The 18,340-nt window shown below is 34.8% G+C and overlaps 1 protein-coding gene across 8 annotated transcripts in view; it reads left to right on the top strand.

Moving 5' to 3' along the window:
* Window positions 1-18,340, top strand: part of ZMYND8 (zinc finger MYND-type containing 8) — a 61,511-nt gene that overhangs the window by 21,775 nt on the left and 21,396 nt on the right. For 7 of the 8 annotated variants that reach the window (XR_008579601.1, XM_054844975.1, XM_054844977.1 and 4 more), the window contains 9 exons: window positions 4,366-4,514; window positions 9,014-9,232; window positions 10,104-10,217; window positions 11,977-12,069; window positions 13,263-13,350; window positions 13,983-14,038; window positions 15,135-15,212; window positions 16,095-16,210; window positions 17,305-17,786. Coding sequence is in view for 7 of the 8 variants with exons in the window: in XM_054844975.1 (XP_054700950.1) it covers window positions 4,366-4,514; window positions 9,014-9,232; window positions 10,104-10,217; window positions 11,977-12,069; window positions 13,263-13,350; window positions 13,983-14,038; window positions 15,135-15,212; window positions 16,095-16,210; window positions 17,305-17,786 (1,395 nt within the window). In the remaining variant the exon portion in view is untranslated. The remainder of the gene's footprint in view (window positions 1-4,365; window positions 4,515-9,013; window positions 9,233-10,103; window positions 10,218-11,976; window positions 12,070-13,262; window positions 13,351-13,982; window positions 14,039-15,134; window positions 15,213-16,094; window positions 16,211-17,304; window positions 17,787-18,340) is intronic. The other variant, XM_054844980.1, reaches the window with a different exon arrangement.

Genomic DNA, 18,340 nt, shown 5'->3' with positions numbered 1-18,340 from the left:
AAGGCATGGTCACCACTTCACAGTAAGAGTAGTTTACTTATGGTTGCCTTTAGGAATGTATGGAAAGTCTCTGTTGAGAACTGCAAATTATAATAAAGAAACAAAGGCTTATACAAGCTGCTCTGAGCCATGTAGTGATGGAAAGATGAGAAAAGATATGGTTGAGCTGGTTTTGCTGATTGCTCTGAATGCAAACAGTTCTCATGCTGAATAAGCTCTGTTCTACTTTAATGAAAAAAATAGAATTCAGAGCTTGTTTTGGTTTTAGGTTTGATCACTTTGGTTAAGTTGTGGGTTCTGGTTTAGCTGACGCTGATGCTGCAGTGTTTCTTCCAGGATAGCTGTATTGGCTCATCTCTATTGGATATATGAAGCATATGCCAGCCAAAAGAGTTCTTCTGCCACCTTCTGTGCATAATTAGCTAAACTGAAAAAAATCCCATGTCTTCTGTCAGCATAGTTGTACATGTATTAGGATTTTTATTGTCATAGTTGCATAAGAAGGGGAAAAAGCAGATATTTATATTTTTCACACATTTAGGTGACATACCTTACCTGGCAATTCTTTGTATTGTCAAAATCAGTCTAGATTTCGGCCTAAATGGAGTGAGTGGCAGATTTGCTTGAATTGAAATAAGTCAAGTAACAATAAAGGTGTCAGACACATTGTATTGGTTTAATTCAGCCTAGGCATGTCATAATATAACTGGTTCTAAATGCTGCCTACAAGTATAAAAGGGGAGGGGTGCAAAGGGGAAAAAAAAAATACGTTTCTTAGTGTCAAAGAAAACTCAAAACATGAGAAGTTTGTGTGTGCTTGTTTAAACCAGCTTAATTACATTTTGCCAAAATTTTATAACTTATGTCAACAGAAAAATTTTTCTGAGAGCCACTACTACCTTTCTGTTAGGCATCCCTACTGAAATAGCTGTGCCTATATAACTCTAGTGGCAGTCACTTTTCCTAGCATTGTTGAAATTATGTGTGGTGTTAGCCTGGTGCTGCTATTCTAAATGAATAAAACTCAGGATGGGAAAATATTCCTGCATTTCCTTTCTCTCTCTCAGATATATCTTCTTCCATCTATCTTTCCATATGTTTTTCATATTTATTTATAGTTTTCTTGATTCTTAATTGCTATTTTGACACATTACCAAGCTTTTGGTAAATTAGAAGATACCATATAACACCACGTTTTCCATAGAATTGTACAGAAAGAAATCAAAACCATGGCTTTTTTCTGTGCAGTTCTGTATTTTGGGGAAAAAAATTTAAAAGCTTTAGGAACTAAAAAAAAAAAAGGTAATGTTCACTGCTGAGTAGGTAACATTTACATCTCTCGTGTCTGGACCCATCTGAAAAAAGCGTGATGCTAATTATCATAGATAAGATTGGTATTTTCACAAATTAATGTAAACTACTACAACTTTTCTGGCACAGGATAAGTTCTTCCACTACACTTTTTCTGTCTTTCTTTGTATTTTCTTCCATACATGTAAATAGCATATGTTCTTGAAAAGCAATTTAGTCTAGAAATATCTTTTCAGATTAATTCTTGAGCTTGCATCATGAGCTTTAGTGGCATTGTGGGATTTTTGGAGCATATTTTCAAAAAAATGTTTTGCTGTGTTAATAATTGCATGTCTTCTTGACATCGTTTCATTCTTGCCACTAAATAATACATTATTTTCAATAAACTTAAGCGTATATACGAGAATTCTAAGGTTAACATCAAGATTATGTCTTATGTATCACTCCTATTTTTACATTGGTATAATTTGCCCTTTTTCACAACAGAAAAAAATCTCCTCATAGTCAGTTCATGCTCAACTATTGTTCCAAATACTTTTTTTCTATTTAGAGAAAAGCATGTAGGTAGTTAATTTGATCTCCATTTGTGCAAATTGTTATTGTAGCCAATTTTTATTTCTCCTTATTGACTGTTTGCCCTCCTTGTTTGCACAAAATACAGAAATAATTTAGAAATCTAATCCAGTTCTTTATTGTGCCATAGACCCTCCAAGATTTGTGCCATGTGACAAATTACCTTACTTTTCAATGCGATTCAGTGTAACTTTTCAATTTGACAGGACATTATTCTGAATACAGTTTTAAGCTAAACTGTGGTTTACTAGCTCACTTGTATGACTGTCTAATGAGAAAGTGTCAGTGGCCATATTATGTGCGAGACTCTTTAAATGTGTTAAAATCACTCCGAGAGGAATGTTGTAGCTCAACAAAATTGTCTCATTCAATAAGTAGTTAAAAGCCAGATTCGGAGGCATTTGTGGGAGAGAGATGTTTGTCAGCTGCCTATGCGAAATGGTCTAGTGCTGTGGTTTTCACGTTTTTTTCCTATTTGGGGAACTTTCAGTATTTTTGGTGGACCTTTTTGTAGTTACTTTAAATCTATTGACAAAAGACATGCTCTGATAAGTTGATCCAGTTACTTACTGTTGGTTGTTCTGGTACCTCTGTTGTTCTTTAGAGACTTCAGCTGAAGTGTTTCAGTGAGGTTTTTGTGACTTGGCAACCTAAGACAGCTCAGTCCATCAGCCAGTGAGGCCTGGAAGGCAAAAATACAGACCAGGAGGGAAAGGGTATAGAATCATGGCAACCAGCAGTTTGATTGCTCTGGCTTTTGTCAAATAGTTGCCAAACACTGTTGTTTGGAAAAAAAACAACCCAAACAACACAACAACTTTAAGGTGGCATTAATACCAAAAGCAGCATTTCTCCTTCTTTCTATGTGTTTCCATCTGGTATAACTGCTTCACCAAATGCATTACAAGCATTTGTGTAGCTGTGCAGTGAATGGAGTCATAGAGAAAAAAAAAATCAGAAAAAAGTTATTTTTTAGACAAGTTTTATTCCTCAATTGTTTAGTGTGCAGCCACAAAACATTCGCTGTAGTACATGTGAGTAGGAGATTGAAAATATGGGAATGACTTTGGGAGTGTTCAGTTGTTTCTCTATTATATTGATGACTTCTGATCCCTGTGGTTTTATCTATTGTTTTGTTGCATGCATTAAAAGCTTAAGGAAAATTAAGCATGCTAAACCAACTCTGTAGAACTTTCACTTGTATTGTGCTCTATGATTGTCTATTACAGTTGGTTGCATACTTGATCTTTTGAAAAATGTCAGTAAGTTCTTTATAATTGAGCTGAGCATCCCACATTCATTAGGAATAATTTAAATTTTGTTCTGAGAAAATAAAGTTGCAAATGCTCTTATTTTTATCCAGGATATTCCTGATAAGCTTGTCAGTGACTTTTTTTTTTTTTAAAGTGTATTAACTCTTTTAAGGCTGTAAATAATTCCTTCTGAATATTCTAATGAACACAAAACAGTGACCAAGTAAAAAAATATGAATTAAAAATCTTTGAAGAAATCAGATAGTTTAGCATAATTGAAGGAGTGAAGCAGACATGAAGATCATCATAATAGATATTAATTTGATAGAGCTATGTCTCAATTTCCTTCAACTTTTTAAAAAAATTTTGCACGTTTCATAAAATGCAGTTCAGAGCCACCAGGGCTAGTTACGTTGCTGGTGTGATGAGTTTACACTAAGATGACAATCCATAAGCAACTGATACACAAGCACATGCTCCCTTCTTCAGGTATAGACAGCAGCTGTGACTTATTAAACTGCTCTTGCAATTTGCTGGTTTGAATGTGAGAACTCTGTGAGAGACACTGAAAAGTTGTGCCACTTTCTGCTGCTCTGTCTTGCTGTCAGAAGTTATTACTTGACTGGGAGTTTTGTCTTAATTTTATCTTTTTGCAATCCAATTTAGCAGGTACTACAAATGACTAAGTATTTGAGGTAGCATATTTATTTTCAGATTATAGGACAATTTAATTTTTCTATTGACATATTTCGATAAGTTTATTTAAATATGAGAAATAAATTATGAGGACTGACTTTTCTCTTACCATGTTTTAACTTCGTTGCTTATGTTTGTGAATTACATGAGTGAAGCTGTCAGGAACTCTTAATGTTGTTTCTCTGCTTTTAAAGTGTATAACATAAATTAGCATAGCGCTTTGCTAAACTACAGAAGTAGTTGTTCTTACACTTTAAAAGATACTAAAATTTGAGATTATATGAATGGCTAGAATGCTGTGGGAAAAGAAAAAAAATATCTAATGTTAATCTAAAATACTATATTGAGAATGCACTTAACAGTGGCATAGCTTAGCAAGTGTGTGCTTCTAGTTTTGTCAGTGACTGGGTGAAAGGCAATTTAGAATTTTTATTCTGTTCAGTGAGGGAGTGTAAATGACGAACCATAACCTTGTTTGGATGTTTTTTCATTGTTATGCAGTCTTCAACCATATTGTTTGTATCTATTATAGATCCTGGCTCTGCTGAACGCACAGCACAAAAAAGGAAATTTCCCAGCCCTCCACATTCCTCTAATGGCCACTCACCACAAGATGCATCAACAAGTCCTATAAAAAAGAAAAAGAAACCTGGTCTATTGAACAGTAATAATAAAGAGCAGGTAAGAGAAGTCATGGTCTTGTTATGCTAGAAACATATGAAGGTTGTAGAGACAGCTGATCAGGAGCTCGCTCCTCTTTACGAAGCTCCATTTTTGTACTCTAAAAAGCGGATATTAATTTTTGAATCCAGTGGGTGTAGGAGTTGGCATTGTAAGTTGGATTTGGATGTTTGTTTATTTTTGTTTTACATCTGTATGAGAGAGATCACCTGTGTTCTTATTTTTGATTTCATAAAGCTAATAAGATATATAACCAATAAATGCAATTTTGAACAAAAGGATTATGAAGGAATACAATAACAACAATAATAGCTGTTATTAATTAAAACCATTAAAAGGAAATGTTCAGTGGCATGATATCCTAGATTAAGAAAGATCTCATAATGTCAGTCGAAGTCCCTAATCTGCTTTCAGTCCTATTGTGAATTATTAACAAAAGTCCAGCTCCTTCCTTGGTACTCTGCAGATTCCCTCCCCTTCCTTTAAATTGCTGGGCAGTGTACATTCCTACCTAAGTAGTTAAATCAAAGGGTCACGCTGACAGTACTTTTCAGTCTTCATGCTTGAAACCTTATTTTTAGTGTCTCTGAATACTGAATTTATAGCATTCCTTTGTAATTCTTAGAAGAACTTGACTCCACAAGACTTTGACATTTCTGATTCATTGTATGATGCAAGTGAAAGAACTATATGAAGCTGTAAAGCACCTGCATCATCTTGGAGGAGATTACATGAAAGCAGTTTTTAGCTTTACTAAAATGATTTCTAATCTAATTTAATAATGACATGGCTGTGTTTTTCAAAGTGCTTATGTGTGTCAGTGTTTTTTGCCAGTATGATATAAACACAAGTTTAAGTTCTGAGCATTTGGAGCACTTTTTTCCTGCTGTAACAGTATCCACATTAAATATTATGCTGGTACAATTACACTGGTTAAGAAAGAAAATGAAATTCATAATCACTGCAGTTGTCCAGGGACAAAGACTGTGAATAAATCAGGCCTTACAGTGTCAAGCGTATTTTATTAAAGGATAATTGGGAGGTCTAGTAATACCATGTGTAGGCATGCTTCCACTAGTTTAATGTGGCCAGTTTGGCTTTTACTGAGCTTCACTGCAGGCTGTATAAATTCTTCTATATCCTGGATGTTTACTGTGGAGATGTAGCCCCACTGAAGGCTGACCTTCTAACTGTGCAATGCAGAGATAATTTTACCAACAGTGGAATTGAAGTTTAGGGTATTAATTTCCATTTTTTATTCATGCATTTAAAAATGTATGTGAAAACACAATTGCAGTTGTTGAACTTGATACATTCCCCTTGGTAAATCCTTTTCTGTTTTCCAGGTATCTCAGACCTGAAATATTACAGGATAGAATAAAGTTGTATATCTAATGAAGAACAATCAGACTTGCTTATTTTGCTGTATTTGTTGCAAGTTAGCAAGAAAATATCTGTTTAGTTTTGCTTGGCTTTTAGAAATTGCTTTTAATTTAATATTGTCTTGTGTGTCAAATTTGAAATGGGCATGTCTGAAGATTATGGTTTCTAAAGTAGGTGCAAAACTGCTCTGTGTGGTAGCAGGAGTTGTTAAAGATTCTTTTAGTGCTGAACAGAGAGTTAAGCATACAGTTATTTGTTTTGCTCTCAGGTTAAGTTTCAAGTATAATGTAGCTAATAGCTGTGGTTCTAATTGGCTGATAAATCCATTTTGAGGTATGACAATGTCACTGGAAACCTTCTTGTAATATTCTACATTACAAAGTGTTTTGTAATATTTGAGTGTTTCAAACTAAAGTTATAGTTGCATGAAGCTTCGTATTACATGTTGTGGATGCAGTAACAGATCTTCAGAATGGTGCAAAGAGGTATTTAAAGTGTTGAAATACAAGCAAAGAATTATGGAATTGTAGAATGTAGCTATGACAGGTTAAAAATCAGGAACTTCTGACACTTAATTGGTCAGTTATAATGCAATTGAAGTTGTCAGCTTGTTTTACTACTAGCTTCAATATTAATTTAAACTGACTATAAATAGTGATCTATTTCTCCCCAAAAGAGCACTAAAATACTGTTGTTTTTTCTTCAGTTTTCTATGTCGTTCTACAAGTCTTAATAACTTTTTAAAAAAGACTTTTAAACAAGCTATCACCTATTTGAGCTTGAATTGGCTAGTTGTGAAACAGTTGAGAAAACAAAGCTTTTCTTTCATAACTGCTAAAATTTAAACACTTAAAACATTTTACTCTCATTAGAACAAGTGAAAAGATCCTTTGATGCAGTTGAATCATTCATTTTCCATCCTTTAGTTTTGTTCTTTGGGTCTTTTTTTCAGTCTCAGAACCATTTTTTATTTTTTTTTTTTTTTTAACTTGGCTTAGACAAAATAAGTTGATAAATGTTCAAAAGCGTCCTTGAACAGAAAATTAATTCCTCTCATGCTCTGGCAAAAAGGGACTTCAGTTTGGATGTTACGAGCTGATTTCTGTGGAATAGTTTCACAGGTTTTGTAGTTGTCTTAAAGCAGTATCTTTGATTCTTAGGAAGTTAGTGTGGATGTACTGCTTATACTCACTTCAAAGTCAGAATATGTATTAAATTATTCTGGTAATTTCCTTTATCTGCAGTTGAGAAAATGCCCCATAGCTGCATCTCCATGTATACACTATTGAGATTTTGGTCTCACAGCTGTGGTGCATATATCTGCAAACAAAACATGTTACTACACTGTAAATTGTAACTTTCCTTTCTTCACCCTGGGTTTTGTACCTGTTTGATTGTAGTAGTAGTACATTTGAAATGTAGCTAAAGTCTTATGCTCCCCCTCTTATTCCGCAGGATCTAGTAGAACCTTCCTTCTGAGTCTTGTCATGTGATTAAATATATACACAGAGAAAGTACAGAAAATAACACTTTGCCCATTTCTGTGATGGGAACAAAGTATCTTTTTAGTAGCTGTATCATCTGTAAAATAGAAAAAAACCACCACCAAAACTGATAGAAATTTAAGTGAAGTTTTAGGTAGTGGAATGCTTTGGGAATGTTTGTGAGTAACATCCTTTCTTTGCCTAAAACATTATACAGTGTTAGATAATTGCAGATGATATCTCTTCTGGTGTATCTGTTGAGATATAACATCTTCATCTGGGTTATCACTTCTGCGCCATCTAATTTGACCTTGAAGGTCCTCTATTCATGCAAATAATTAGCCCTTATCCTTTGTAACTTTAGAAATTTAGAAATATCATGGTCCAAGCTGTCATGCTGGTGGTTTCTGGTGACATTAATTTATGCCCTGTGTGACTAATTTCGTACAGGATGCTGCAAAGTTATGGAACATGCATGTGCTTGCACTGTTCTATGAGTCATGTGGGCATGTGACAGCTCAAGGGTCTAAGAACTTGCGGATGTGTAAATGGTGCAGGACGCATGCAAAATTACTTGCAAACCAAACAAAATGGTTCTGCAAATTACAAACATTTGAATAGTTACAAGTAACATCATGAGCAAATGATTTTACATCAAACAAGAAAATCACAGTAAATAAACTGCCTAAAACTCAAGATTGTTTCCCTCCATGCCTTCCTCAGCAACACTCCCCTCTAATTAATAACAAACAGAAAACTTAAGTTTCCTTGTCATTAATAAATAGAATGCAGTTTTTCAAGAAATGTCAGCAGCTCTTCAAAGCTGTTCTAACAAACTAGGTGTCTGGGGACCCATTTTATCCATCCTAGGCTCTTTGCTTCTTGTGTTTTGGCATCAGCTGTGTCATCCTGGAGCTGGCGGGCTCAAGTGGAAGACTAGTTCATGTAGTTTACAAAGTTAACGCTGTTTTCTAGTGCAGGCAAACCAGTGGAGATCGTGAGTCTTAAATTCTGATACGCATTTAAATGGTGGATTAAATCTCTCCCAGTGTTCCTGCTCCTGTAGCAGAGGTGGCTGTTCAGGATGTGAATTTGCTCCTTTGTCATCCTACTCTACAGTTTGCCTTATTAATCAAAATCAACACTGGCTTGCTTCATTGTACCAAGTTGTGAATGGCTACAACTTAGGACAGATTTGCATGGTGTTCAACTTCTTGTTTCAGGACTAACTTCTTCAGTTGTCCCAGGTTTAGCCATCACTAAATATCTCAGTATTTAGCTTGCACAGCCCCATGGAATTCTGAGTTTAAAGGACCTAATCGCTTCTATAGCAATAGTTCTTTCTTGAAGCCAGCAGTGTTTACTGACTTTTGTTGGATTGCATGTCTTGCACTCTGCCCTCACTTGCCACAAAATTTATATTCAGTCTTGAGCGTAAACTGGCATTTGAAAATCTGAATAAGAAATAAACTTCTTTATGAAAGATTTTGTGCAATGAATAAAATACTGTGCTTGCATAAATGTTAATCAAACGCTGTAAACTGCTGTTTGCTTATATATTATGAATATTATTATTTGAAAAAATGCAAATTTGTTTTGAAACCAAACCTGTTTTTCTTGCCTACATTTCAGTCAGAACTAAGACATGGTCCGTTTTACTATATGAAGCAGCCACTCACCACAGACCCTGTTGATGTTGTACCACAGGATGGACGGAATGATTTCTATTGCTGGGTTTGTCATCGGGAAGGCCAAGTCCTCTGCTGTGAACTCTGTCCTCGGGTTTATCATGCTAAGTGTCTGAAACTGACAGCGGAACCAGAGGGGGATTGGTTTTGCCCAGAATGTGAGGTTAGTTTAATATGAGGAGTGGATTTCTTTCTTGTTTGTGAGACATAAGCAGCTTTTTTGCATTCTGAAATGTTTCTGTTTCATTCCAATATTGCCTTTTGGTAACAGTACCAGAAAAATTTGTACAGAAGGGGAGGCATCCATTGCTGCTTCACCACTTCTGTGTGTGTACCTGGATTGTGTTTGCTGCCTTACCACAAGTCTTCAACTTCCTTTGTGTTTCCATCTCTAGAGAAGGCACCATTTCAAAGAGTGAGCTTTTCATCAGACACCTCTAGTTCTGAAAACGTTCTGCAGTTTTGACTAGTTTAACTTGTGCTTCTTCTAGTGGGCTGATCAGCCCTGCAGCAGTGCAGAAAAAAATTGCACTGTAGGGTCTATATAAACAAGTGGGTATTTTATTATTACTTTTTTCTGCAGGGCTGAAGAAGAATTTAATCTCTCCCCAGGAATCATTAGAAAGGAATGAATACTTAGCATCAGAGTATCTTTAATGAAAGCAAATTGTTCTATCACATGTTTTTCTTTGATCATTTATTGTATTGGAGCCCAGGTACCTTTCTCACTTGTTCACATTTATGTGAAACCATGTTGTATTTGGGAATTTTATGTATTTACACATTCACTTCATGTGATCCTGAAGATGATGGATAATTTTCTGGGTTTTGGTTCGTTTTTTTTCTTAAATAACATACCCAGAACAAAATTCAAGTAAAATAAGCATCTGAAGTACTTATACTGCATCATCAGAAATGTTTTGTTTCTTATAGGATAGTTATTATCTTCCATTTGAATGCTAGAATGTTTCAGTGGAGAAGAATTTACCCAGAAATGTTTGCTGACAAAATATTTTTTTAATCTTAACTTCTAGAAAATCACAGTTGCAGAATGCATAGAAACACAGAGTAAAGCTATGACAATGCTCACCATTGAACAGCTATCATATTTACTGAAGTTTGCACTACAGAAAATGAAACAGCCAGGGGTAAGGAAATGTTTGGGTTTGTATTTTTGTTTGGTTGGTTGTTTTTTTTTTTTTTTTTTTAATGCTTGGATCATATGTTTGTCATAATCCTGGATTTTGCTTCTTTTTGTGGATTATGAACCTATCTTATTTTATCACATTGTATGTAACAGTTTCTGTCCTGTCTGCCACCTGCTAGCACAGACAGATTAGTTTATGTTGTATATACTGTTTTGGACTGCATTTAAAATGTAGTTTCTTGATGTAACTTCTGGACGTAGTTTCAGTAGGTGTAGTGAAAATATATTGTGCCTCTCCAGAAACCACTCACCAAAAGTGGGCAATGCTGTCTCTGAGATACAAGGAGAATGAGGAGACGTGATCTCTTAACAATACAGTTATATGGGCAGGAACCTTAGGCACAGACACCGTTATATTATTGATTATACATGATGAAAACCTAGCTTCTATCTGTTAGTAGAAATTGTTCTTACCACAAAAGTTTGTTATATACTTCTAAAACGCTGAAGAAATTTTCCTCATTGTGGTGAAAACCTGTGCCATTAACTTTCATGTGATACGAGCCTGCTGTTCTATGAATTTTTATCATGGAGGTGAAATTGATTTTCCTCCAACTCGTGCCTATCTACGTGTGTCTGTCTTAGGGTCACTTCTCAAAATCACCATGCATCAAAATTTCAGCTATTCCAGTCACTCATTCTTGTTTCAACAATTCTGGTCAGTTGTTCTGCACCATGCAAGTGTTGCCTAGTTTTCACATGTGTGAAGAAAACACTAAATCAAAATACAACATGATCAATTACAAATAGAGTTGTCTTAACTCCCATTGCCTTCTTGTTCCTGTATGTACGTTAGAGGAGCAAGGAGAGTGTCTCTGTGTCTGCATTGTTATAGTAAAATATGTTGGAAAAATCAGATGTGGAGAATCTCGGGCTCTCCGCAACTCTGATCTCTCTATGTTTAGTATTTTAGCAGAACAATAGTGGCAATTTCTGGGGAGATTACTCTTACATTCTTACAGGTTTTGGCTCTTGGAATGGTTTTATTCTGGAGTGGTAGATACCATCCTATTAGATGGAGCCATTAGAAGCTTTAAGTGCTGCTTTTCAGAAGCAAAATGTCAGTCTTTGTTTATATTGAATTCACAAAGTGTTTTGAAAATGTGGTTAGAAAGCTAATGTTTAATGAATGCTATTGAGATATTTTGCCCTTTAGGCATTTTACCAAACCTATCGATTTGGTACCCGAGTGCTTTAATTGGTTGTGTTTGAAGAATTGCAGTCCCTCCACATCAGCAGATGAAAAGTAGTGTCCCACTGATAAAAGTTTGAATGTGTTTGCATTAACAAGCCACCATTGTTTTGAAAGTTATGATTCTATTGAGAGTCTGAAAAAGCAGTATTTGTAAGTCTAGTGACTTGGAAATTTAGTAAAGTGTCTTTATTCTGCTAAAAACTTATCTGTTGAGCCTCATCTGATACTCCTCACAAACCACCCCCCACTGTAAATAATAACAGCACATTTTACAATCCCAACTTTTGCAATTCATTACTTCCAGCATATGAAAAATCAGTTAATGAGACTTTTTAATTCCTCTTATTCTGCTAGTACTTTATTACTTCACAAAATTTTAGAATTGCTTTTAAAGGATTTTCTCTGACATCACAGTTGGAAGTAGTATTAGAAAAAGAATGAGTATTGTGTCATTGATGAAACTGTTCAATATTAATAAGCAGTGTGTTTCGTTTTGTTCTAACAGACAGAGCCATTTCAAAAGCCAGTTTCACTGGATCAACACCCAGATTATGCAGAATATATCTTTCATCCAATGGACCTTTGTACATTAGAGAAGGTTTGTGTGAAGCTAAGGGAAGAAGGCTCCTTGAGTTTGATTGCTATCATTAAGATTCCTGAAGTGTTTGATGGGGGAGTGGAAAGGTTGCTTGAAATGATTTTGATGCTTGCTTGCTTGCTTTTTTGTTGTTGTTAAAATGCCAGTTCAGTTACAGCTTAAAAACAATCATATGTCAACTGAACAAGTCCGCTATTTTGTCTGAACCAGTAACAAATGCTCAGGAAAAACAGTATGAAAAAGACCAGCTTACACTGATGACTTCCTCCTGTGTAAATTCATCTAATTCCAGGAATGACCCTGTGGGGAGACTTCATTAACCAGAGTTTGCATTTGATCATCATGTTTGTATGCTATTAATGAATCACTGGTCCATTAATTTGGGACCATTTGAGTGTATATCCAGGGGTCATCCCAGACTCATTTTACTGATCATTCAACAAATACTGCAATCTCCACTGCATTTTGAGGTGTGGAAGAAAAAAAAACCAAACAAGCAAAAACAGTCAAGAGGTGGATAATGGGACTTTCATTCTCAGTTCAATAATAATTTAAAAGTTTCAAATTATGAAGAAATTCTCTATTCTCTACTGCTTAATGAAGAGTGAAGCATTGCAGAATTTTGTTCTGCTAGGACCTGGTGAAGAGACAGCAAGTTTTTATTTTCCGTGTCTTTACAGTGGAGGTTGATGTCTTTATGGTATAAAGGTGTAACAAATCCATGTGACTGATTTTATCTAATTGAATCACTTACCCAGTGGGTATCTGGAATATCAAACATACTGTCTTATGTACTATGACCAATATTTTTTTCTGGGTCTCGTAAAAATTAAAAAAATAAAAATGCTGTGGAGAGATAATATGTCAGTAGAAGAAACCAAGGACTCTGTTATCTGAAGAGGCATCAAATGGAACACTGTTTCAGGAAATGAATGCTTTTTTGGCAAATGTTAAAGTTGCTGATCTAAATAATTAACTATTTAGAGTTAATGTAGGCAGTTCGTACATTTTCAGGGCAGTCAAAAGACACCCTAAATTTGACAGATTCTTAACTATTTAGAATCATAAGTCTTATAGTACATAAGTAGTCTGTTTTATTAATTGTGTAGGATTGATAGGAAACAACATTCAGGAAGAAGGTGTCCCTTTACTCATTTCTGTTTCCTGATTAATTCTTAATTTTTTCTTTACAGAATGTTAAAAAGAAAATGTACGGTTGCACTGAAGCATTTTTGGCCGATGCCAAATGGATTTTGCACAACTGCATTATTTACAATGGGGGTATGTGTTCATATGTACTTACATCCTCAAATATGAAACTTTGAAATAGTTAAAGTCATAGAGCAATTTGTAGACTTCTAGTTGGCAAACACTGAAAGCATCTTCCTGTTAATGACCATAGTGCCTAAACACAACAGATTTTTTTTTTTTTTTAACAACTGGCATACGTTAAACTGTAGGACCAAATACAGCCCATGCTGCCACTTGCTCATTCTACCTTAAAAAAAATTTCAAATAATTTGGAATTATAGAATGGTTTGGGTTGGAAGGGACCTTAAAGATCATCTTGTTCCAACCCCCAAGTTTTAGTGTTTTGCATGTGCCACTCTTTATAGGAGACTTAATTGAGGAGATGATACAGCATGTCCCTCACTGAAAGAGCGTATCAGTGGTGGGCAGGCTGCAGTAGGCTTCAAAAAGGAACGTTTAAAGATTATTACAAGTTATGTTGAGAAGAAGAGTGCCTACCTTCTGCTTTTGCAAGCATGTTGTTTATACATACGTGTTTTACATCTTCTCTTTAGATGTTCTTTTTTGTCTTTAATGTTAACTTTTAAAACTAAAACCTGTTGATTTTATCATAATTCTACTGTAACAATTTTCTTGGTTAAACCATTTTATTGTTTGCTCAGGAAATCACAAATTGACACAAACAGCAAAAGTCATCATCAAAATCTGTGAGCATGAGGTATGTGTGCCCCAATTAACTTAATTGTTCTGTATTTTTAAGTGCTCAATTTCATGTATTTGTGAGTGGAATATGTGTTTTCTAATATGTGTGTTGTGTAACTATAATTTTCGTAGGCTTTCTTATGTTTATATATGCATATCCATAGCCTACAGAATGATTTTGGCAAGGGCATTGCTAATGTGTCTTCCATTAGGATATTCGCTATCTATAATTAAGACTTACTGGGGGCGGGGGGGTGTGTGTGAAGAGAAGAAAGTGGACATATGGATTCTGTGCAAAGACACCTATCTTCTAAATGGATATTTGGTGTTGGAAAAAGAGACCCGCATCTTCTGATTCATAGGTGCATTTTTCATGGTTCTTTTGCTGTAACAATATGAATTCCATATTAATATTCGATATGACTGTGTGCGTTCTTAACTGATCGTTTGCACTGATTTTATTTTGGTGGCCATACATAATGTTAAGTATTACAAAACCTTACTATTCTAAAGGTAACATATTTGAACAATATTTCATTTCTATAAGTTATCTGATCCTTTATAGAAGTGCTTTCTCCATCACCAGGTTGACACAGCAATATCCATGATTCACATAAATTCTGAGAATTTATCACTTCTTAATAGGACAAAATTGTGTATAACATGAGCCTGATATCTTAATTAGTGTGTATAATATGAGCATAAGGAGTGAAATATTTTATTTTGGGTTCTACATAAATTATGAAATTAAATGCCCAGCTGTGATTATATTTTTTTTGCCATTGGAAGAAATGATGATAAATAATTCTTTATCACTGGAATAAATACAACATCAAATAAAGGATGTATTTTTTTTGACTGGAGTAAATGACAGTAGCATATAGTCTGAAGAGGGATGTAAAAATGAGACTGATTTATTAACTGGAATGCATACGTTACTGGGGTAGAAAAAGATGGGTGTTTGTCAAAACAATGTTGATTTCACAGCAAGTAAATGTGAAATTTGTGGAAAAATGATGCTAGCAAACTAGACAGGCTAAAATAATAATAATAATGATGACACTTTGGACTCTGTTTCAGCTCTTCAATAACGGTTTGATTTTTCTTTTCAGATGAATGAAATTGAAGTATGTCCGGAATGTTATTTAGCTGCTTGCCAAAAACGAGAAAATTGGTTTTGTGAGCCTTGTGTAAGTTAAGGATTATGGTAGTCTAGCTAATACGTTACACTAGCAGTTCTCATTTGACTGTTGCTTGTTTTATCCCTCCATTGTTTTAAACCTGTGGTTGTTACTGAGTCAAGGAAAGCTGCTGTAGTTTACCAAGTAGCTTGTGCTTGCACATCGTGCTCTTTGTGGAGTCAGAGTATCTCAAGGTGTTTAGCTGTAAGATTGCATGCTTTCACAAAACGATTGGTTCAGTCAGAAATAACTGTAAAGAGTGTCAGCAACCAGTTCGCAACTTCTCGATCCTCAAATATGTTATCAGCTCTTCGCTCATCTCTGCTTGCATGTGGTAGTTGCACTCAGGGTAAGATTTCTGAAATGTGAATATCTCTTTCTGCAGGTGTGAATCTGAAAACTTAGACTTGATTTTTTTCTTTCATGACGTATTAATAGGTTGTCTGTTTCCTGGTTTTGTTTAATGCTGCACCAAACTTGGGAAGACTCCTTAAGATTCTTAAGTAGAGGTGTATAATCCATCAAGTTCTGTCTTGGACTTAAGTGGAAATTAGAGAATTTGAAAGATTGGCCCTAGCCTAACTTACGTTATGCTATATATTTGGAGAGGACTAATCAAAAATAAATTAATAAAGTGCAATTACTATGTGTTTAATTGAGATCTTTAAAGTTTTATGTAATTTTTTATTTAAAAAAATATTTTGTCATCTCAGGACTTATGAATATATCAAGTATATCATAAAATGGAATCTTTTATTTGGCAAGTGCCTTGTGCATGTTGGATCTTTATTAAATCTAATACATACAAGTAAAAAAAAAAAATCATGTTGCTTATCAGATAAGGTAATACTGCTTGAATTTTCTTACTGTGTATTTTGCCTCTTCCTCTAGAGCAATCCCCACCCTTTGGTCTGGGCTAAACTCAAAGGCTTTCCATTCTGGCCTGCTAAAGCACTGAGGGATAAAGATGGGCAAGTTGATGCCCGTTTCTTTGGCCAACACGACAGGTGGGAATTTAACCAAAGGATATCTTTGGCTGCACTTAACAAATTTGTGTTGTAATTTTGTACTCTTGGAGCTTTTGGATCCTGTCTTTTGCACCTTGACCATAATAACCTATATAATACTGTAGTATATACAGTCTTACGTTCTGCAGACATCATGTAAGAAATTAAGTGGTGTTTGTAAGATTAATACATATGTAATCTCAGTGAGTATGCAAGTTATTTCCTGTGTCTGGTTTTGTGCTGCAGAGATCTGTAGTTCTTAAAAGTGGAAGAGACATATAAAGTTGTTTATGTTGTCTAAACACTATGGGAATAAACACACAATTGTAGATTTAGAAAATATAATCTGTGTTGAAAATGCCAGTTTTGCTCTGAAAGGAGTTAAGTTTTCTATACTTGTGAACTCTTTGCATGAAAGCAAGCCATGATGAATATGACTTGATTTGTCATGAATTGAAAGTATATATCTATACAGTAACAAAACCAAGTACTGTAAAAAAAAAACCTGCATAGGGCTATGAAATAAATAAGTCAAAGTTCCCAGTATTTTAGTATCTTGGAAGGCACGACTTTAGAGTCTGCCTCATTTAACGATAAATAAAATCTGTCCAATACTTATTGATAGAACTTTTCCTGACATTGAGGAGTTTGATCACCCTGATATAGGGTGTAAAATAGAATATTGTGTTTTTAAGAATGTGGTTGTGAAGTCTTTTTTTCCTGACCTGCTTTTTATGTTCTTCTGCTAACTGTGACAGATGGAAAGATTTGTTTCATTATGGTCATCTTACAGTTACATAGACTATTCTAATTAGGAATATTTTGTCATGTTTGACCAGTGTTTATTCATGTTTTATGTGTTACTGAGTAGAGTAAAATAAGCTAGTGATAATCTAAGACATGCAATTTACTTACTTAACAAAACCAGGCACTGAACTATTAAGAAGGTAGAGATGTTTTTTTGAAATGATCTGAGGTGTGCATATCTTTATGATTAGGCTACAATAAATTAATATGTGAAAAAAAGTTGCCAATGTCAATCCACAGTGTGAAACACAGTTATATTATCTTTTATTTTTCTGTTTTATATATAGGGCCTGGGTTCCAATAAATAATTGCTACCTCATGTCTAAAGAAATTCCTTTTTCTGTGAAAAAGACTAAAAGCATCTTCAATAGTGCAATGCAAGAAATGGAGGTTTATGTTGATAACATTCGTAGAAAATTTGGAGTATTTAATTACGCACCTTTCCGGACACCATATACTCCCAATAATCAATACCAAATGTTATTAGACCCTGCAAACCCGACTGCTGGAACTGCAAAGACAGACAAACAAGAGAAAATCAAACTGAACTTTGATATGACAGCATCACCCAAAATTCTAATGAGCAAGTCTATGCTGAGCAGTAGTACTGGTCGTAGGATTTCATTGACAGATATGCCACGGTCACCAATGAGTACAAACTCATCAGTTCACACTGGATCTGATGTTGAACAGGACGCGGAGAAAAAAGCAACTTCCAGTCATTTTAGTGCCAGTGAAGAATCCATGGACTTTATTGAGAAAAATACAGGTAAAAAAAACGGGGGGGAGGGGAAAGAGGTACAGGACTTTGCATTTGATTAATTAATGCACTAGTTTTATTCTATGTACTTTTTAAAGACAGACTGGATTATGACTCATTTTATGAAGAAATTTTAGAAAAAGAGATGGTTTTAACTTTCAGTATCACAGATAAAAAATAACAGTCCTTTCTGTCACATTGAGTAGGAATAGATAATATTGAAAAGTGACCAAAGCCCTTCAGTTTAAATAGCAGGAAACAGTTGTAACTATCAAAATGAATGGAGAATTGAAGTAAATTCAAAGAGTTAGAATTGTCATGATTAGGAAGTATTCTATTTAGAACTTAATAGCTCATTTTCAAGGCAATGAGCTTAATTTACAGTGTTCCCAACTGAGTAGCTAAAATATGATAAAACTACGGTTCCACAGGCAGAGCGGATAAAGAGGAAAAGGAGCGTAGAATACAGAATGTGGACTTCTCAGAATTACGATTTTTAGATAAAATGCTGTTATTTATTTATTATAATCTTCCTAGCCAATAAAGGCTAGGCTGTGAAACTA

This window comes from Grus americana, chromosome 17, assembly GCF_028858705.1.
Source record: "Grus americana isolate bGruAme1 chromosome 17, bGruAme1.mat, whole genome shotgun sequence".
Taxonomy (NCBI): Eukaryota; Metazoa; Chordata; class Aves; order Gruiformes; family Gruidae; genus Grus; species Grus americana.
This window is presented reverse-complemented; position numbering and strand designations above follow the sequence as displayed.